General features: G+C 36.7%; 1 protein-coding gene across 1 annotated transcript in view; it reads right to left on the bottom strand.

Moving 5' to 3' along the window:
* The window catches only part of Cit (citron rho-interacting serine/threonine kinase), a 174148-nt gene that overhangs the window by 49445 nt on the left and 118705 nt on the right, over positions 1-5998 (bottom strand). Inside the window, exon 24 of the mRNA XM_004636241.2 lies at positions 1944-1997. Coding sequence (XP_004636298.1) covers positions 1944-1997 — 54 coding nt within the window. The remainder of the gene's footprint in view (positions 1-1943; positions 1998-5998) is intronic.

The raw sequence follows: 5998 nt of genomic DNA on the forward strand, positions 1-5998 counted from the left end.
ATGTTCATTATTTTATTATTGTGATTTCACAGATGAATACATTCTAAAACACAAACGATTATTATATACCAATTATACCTTCATAAAACTACAAAAAAAGTTCCTTAAATTTCTTCTTATGCTAAAAAGCTAAAAAAAAAAAAAGACGTTTTAGAAAATTTCATCAGAATTATTGATGAACACATTTTGAAAGTTCCCAAGTTAAAATTAATAATAGAAAAGAATCACAGTTAAAAAATTATCTTTAGGGCCAGGGAGATGGCTCAGTGGAATAAGTGCTTCCCTGGCAAGCGCAAGGGCCTGAGTTCAGTCCCTGGTTCAAAAAAAAGATCTTTATTTTACTCAGTGATCATTCACAAGCCTATATGTAATATAAACAAACAACTGGTATAAAAGAAACCAAGACAATAAGAAACTAAAAAAACTAGGCTGATGTATACAGAAACACAATCCACCAACTCCTCAAAGGAAGAGAGACAGAGGAAACCAACAGGTCTATTCGGATGTAACCATTACATCCGGAAATACAGACGCTCATCGATGGGAAACCTGATAAATGTACTAAAGTTCTATTCATACAGTAGACATACTACACAATAATGAATGAGAAAAAATTATTTAGAAATGCAACAAAATGAAGGGGCATCAAAGACAATTTAAGAAAAAAAAAAAAAAAAGGCTACATCCCCAGCAGCACATCTTTTCTGATTCTATTTACATGAAGTTCAAAACCAGGCAAAACCAATGCACGGAGGCCAGGAATATAACTCATAGGCACAGCGCCTGCCTGGCAAGTTCAAGGTTCTGAGTTCAATTCCCACTTAAAAAAAAAAAAACAAAAACAACTCATGATATCAGGGATCAGAATGGAGTAACACGCTGGGTAAAGGACGCTAGAGAAGGGGACATGCGGGAGCCTCCTGGGGGCTGGAAACATTCTACATGTTAATCTGTATTGTAGTTACACAGCTGTCTGTGGATGCAAAAATTTCATTAGGCTGTATATTTAAGATTAGTGTGCTTAGGTGCCCAGCTAGCTCAGTCGGTAGAGCATGAGACACTTAAGATTAGTGTGCTTGATGCATTTTATACCTAAACAGAGAATAAAAACATGTACTATTAGGATTTAAAGTCCTGGTTATAGTAACTAACAAGGAAATAAAGAGTTCACTATGAAAAAATAAACTATAGATGGGAGATATTTCTGGAGACTCCCAGATGCAAATAGTACAAAAAAGTACAATATCACTGAGGACCACAAAGTAATAAAATGAGGAAAAAATCAAAGAAAAGAGCTGGAAGCATGATAAGGATAACATCTTCATCTTCTGAAAAGGGCCTATATCAGTCTTTCATTTTGATCAAAAATAGACTTTGCATTTTCATTGACTCTACCCTATTATATAACCTATGATTACCTGCTAACAGAATTTACATCTCAGTATAAGTAACATTACCCAAAGGGTCCTAGATTTTGAATTTGAATGTTAGGAAGCCAAACTTCATCTGCTGGGAAGTTAAAATGTCTAAGTCCACAGAACTAATTGGTCTCTCCTGTGGGCAGAACACAGGCTGAAGAAGCCCTGAAGATGGCACTGTCTCTGGTACCTGGACCTTCTGCACTGGGGAAGAAGGAGGAGCTACGGCGGGGTGGGTTGGGGTAGGGGGACTACAACTGCTGAAATCTTGTAGTGGTACTACAATCTGAGTTATTTTCACCATCTTGATTATCTTTTTCCCAACATGAAAATGGTTTTATTTCTTATACCCTGAAAAATATTATCTAGGGCTCAATAACCTCCACATAAGTTTGACTGCATTATCTGCTTCAAATTGCAAGCTCATATCAAAAATTCACACACTGATTTTATAAAGAGATCCTTTTTTACATCCCTGTTTCAGTCCCCCGATATTTCATTCATCTTTGGTTAATTAATACTCACAGTACAGCTGTTACGAAGGGCATCAAATTTGCGCTGGATTTCATCTCTATGTGCCTAAAAGGTAAGAAGTTGATAATAAATTTTCACAGGGTAGAGTATAGCTGTATAAGGTAAGGGTCAAATATAGAGAACAGCAACTTGCTCAGAAATCCAACAGCAGCCCCAGCATCTGTTTTGCAAAGAACCAATTAATCAAGTCCTTCTCAGCATTAAAAATAAGCCACCAGAATACATGATGCTGTGCTAATAACAATCAACTATCTAGACCACACATGCATATCCTGTGCAATCATCTTCTAGCATGCATATTAACACCTTGGGACCTCTGGGAGAAAAGGGGAAAAGTAATAAAGGACAAAGTTTCTACTGTCCTTCACTTGTCCTACTCCCCATGCTGAAAGATGAGTAACTTTCCCTCTTGCCTCCCAATGACTCTTCTCTAGCCTGTTAAACACACACACACACACACACACACACACACACACACACAGAGACAGAGACAGAGACAGAGAAACACGCAGACACATACAGGATAACAGACAGGAAAAAGTATAGTCATATTTTGTTTTTGTTTTTCAATCAAAAGTTAGTGCTGGGCACAGTGACACACATCTGTGATCCCAGATACTCTTGAGACTGAGGCAAGAAAATCACAAGTTCTAGGACAATCTGGGCAATTTAGTAAGATTAATTTTTTTTTTTTTTTGTATTTTAGGGAAGGGTCTACAGGGTGTTCAGGGTTTCACTACTACATCAGACTCTTAATGATCGGCCTGTTTACAGCCTCCCAAGAGCTGGGATTACAGGTACGCGTCACCATGCCCAGTCTAATCTGGGCAATTTAGAGAGACTGTCTGAAAACAAAGTGCTGGGGATGCAGCTGAGTGGTAGAATGTTTGCCTAACATGCATGAGGCCCTGGATTCAATCACCATCACCATGAGAGGTTCAGAAAACCCCACACTGCCTTCAAAGTAAATAAACAGGCTTTCTCTGAGGCAAAGCTGTCCCAATATAGCAATACTGGTTCAGTTGACAAAAACTTTTGAATGCATATGATATGCCTGACACTAGTAGGAAATTGATACAAGGGGCCAACACCTGCATTTGGGTGATGGAAGACAGAAAACAAATGTCTGATCACAGACTGGAAATAATGCTGTGAAATACACAAGGAAGGGTCAGTAAGAAAGATAACAGTAGATAGAAGTAGTGAAGGAGTGCTTCGTTGAGGGAGTAACATTTAATCTGAAACCTATAGGACAAGAAAGCACCAGACACACACACACACACAATAGGAAAGGACAGAAGGAGCACCACCAGTAAAGCCCCTGAGGTAAGAAATGGTTTGGCATATTTCGTGAACAGAAATACACCTGAGCGGCTAGAGCATGAGTTCTTAAACTTCAGACTGACCCCATAACAAGCGTGACAAGTGAAGTTTCTTACTGGTTATACCCCAAAAAACAGAATAATAAGACAGACGACATCAGAGTGTGCCTGGGGTAGGAACACTGTCTTAGGAAGTTTTCTTTACATAATATAACCCAACAAATTGGACTGGCCAATCACATCACATTGCATTATATTTAACAAAGGAAAGGTGCTGTCAATTAAACCATGATATGTTCTATTTCTATATCTGCCTGATGCATCATGATTTCAGATACTTCAGGATCAATTTAGTGTAGTATTTAGCCAGCCCTCTGCTTCTGTAGGTTCTGCACCCACAGACTCAACCACACAGAGAGACAACATTTGGGGGAAAACTCTTCCTATGTACTGAAAAGAGAGAGGAAAAAAAAAAAATATATATATATATATATATATATATATTTTATTTTTTTGTATTTTGAGTTATTTTAAATAAAACCAATACTCTTGACAAACTGTATCCACATATTTAAAAACACTGTATGAAGCATTATAAATGATCTATAGGTGATTTAAAGCATACAAGAGGATATATACATTGACTCTAGGCAAAAAATGCCATTATATAAATAAGGACTCAAGCATCCGCAGACTTTGGGATTTGTGGGCAAGAAGAAGGTCTTGCACACACTCTCCCACAGATACTGAGGGATGACTATATATTCTCCCTTGCACTAAATTGCAAGTAAAATATAACCTTTTCCTGAGTTGTGGTCAATTTTAGAAAAAGCAAGACAGAAAAAAAAAAAAAAAAAAAAAAAAAAAAATAAAGCTCAAAGAAAGATAAAACTACATTTTAAGTATACATAATACAGGTAGAAAAAGCACTTCCCTGGCAAGTGCAAGGGCCTGAGTTCACCCCAATTCTAAAAAAAAAAAAAAAAAAAAAAAAAAAAACTAGGCCAAGGTGATGACAGGCAGACAAGCAGGGACCAAAATTCTTAAAGGTCCAGTAAAGAATTTGGGGTTCACTCAAAAATGCAATAAATTGGAAACTAATGGGAGAGCTTTAAGAAGAAGAGATGTGATATGATTATCTTTTAAAACTTATTGTCAGTGCTCCAGGGAAAACAGATCAAAGAGAGAACAAAAGTGGAAAGGAGCAGAAAAAACTATTGAGATCAGTGCTGTCATTCAAGCAAGAAATGACAGTGGTGTAGAGAACAGTGGCAAAAAATAGGAATAAGCAGATAGGACTAAAATCTCTTTTGGGTGCACAATTAAAGGATGTGCTGAGAGACATGGGGGTTGGGAGATGAGGTGCCAAGATGTCCTAACAGACCTTAGAGACAAGGTGAATTACGGTGCCAACCGCCTAGCCATGAAAGCCCACAGAATTACCCAATATCACATAGAGAGAAATGTAGTCTTTCTCTAGGGGAAAAAAAATTCACACTGCATAAGTAGAACTTTAAGGTAATTAAGTAAAAAATGTTATATCTGCTATATTTTCTCCAATATATCTATTTTCCATAAATTAGTGAGGTTTATCAAAGCGGGTTAGATAACTTTAGAAGACTAGTAAACTTGAAGAAATAGAAGTAACCATTTTGATACAGAGAAAAAAAGCCTTAAAACTAAGAATAAAACATCAGTGAGCTGTGAAACAGTTCCAAACAGTCTAATAACCATGTAACTAGAGTCTCTGATAAAAGGAGTTCAAAGATGGATAGAAAAAAGTCTGAAGAAATAAATGACACATTTCCAAAGTTAGGGAAAGCCACAAATGTACAAGTGCAAAATGTGCAGGGAGCCCCAAACACAAGAAATAGGAAAAATATTAGCTGAAGGACATCTTACTAAAAATTCTTAAAACAATAAACAAGAGAAAAACCTTGAAACAAACCATAGGAAAGATACTTTAAACAGCACTGGGCATGGGGTGGGGGGTGGGGACACACCTGTAATCCCACCACTTGGGAAACTGAAGCAGGAGGATCATCAAGAGTTTGAGGTCTCAGCTACACAGTGATTTTGAGGCCAGCCTGAAATGCAGAGAAACCCTTACTCAAAAAACAAAACAAAACAAAACAAAATAACAACAATAAAGATACCAGAGAAGCAAAGACAAGAAACATAAATTTCTCAAAAAAGTAGTAGGGAGAAGAGAGAACTAGAAGACAGTAGAGCAACAGCTTAAAAGTATTAGAGAAAAATAACTGTTTAATTCAACCTAGAATTCTATACCCAGCAAAAATATCTTTCAAAAACGAAGATGAAATGAAAGCTTTCTCAAACATTTAGAAGCTAGAGGACTTTGTCACAATCAGACCTACACTATAAGAAATGTAAAAGGAAGTCCTTCAAGTAGAAGGAAAATGACAATCAAGAATTTGGATATACACAAAAGAATGAAAAATACCAGAAAATGGTAAAACAGAACAAAAATAGTTACATAAGCAGCTTTATAAAAATTTGTTTCAAATTAACACTCCATATAATTTGCCAATATTTTTATCAACTAATTTAATAGATCATAACTTTTTTCCAAAAATCAATCTGATTGAACTGAATCTACTTTTTTTTTAAAAAAGTAGGGCTTTGCTGGGGCCAGGGAGATGGCTCAGTAGAATAAGCACTTCCCTGGCAAGCTCAAGGGCCTGAGTTCAATCCCTGGTTCTG

The sequence above is a fragment of the Octodon degus genome, unplaced genomic scaffold, assembly GCF_000260255.1.
Source record: "Octodon degus isolate 3935 unplaced genomic scaffold, OctDeg1.0 scaffold00079, whole genome shotgun sequence".
In the NCBI taxonomy this organism is placed as follows: domain Eukaryota; kingdom Metazoa; phylum Chordata; class Mammalia; order Rodentia; family Octodontidae; genus Octodon; species Octodon degus.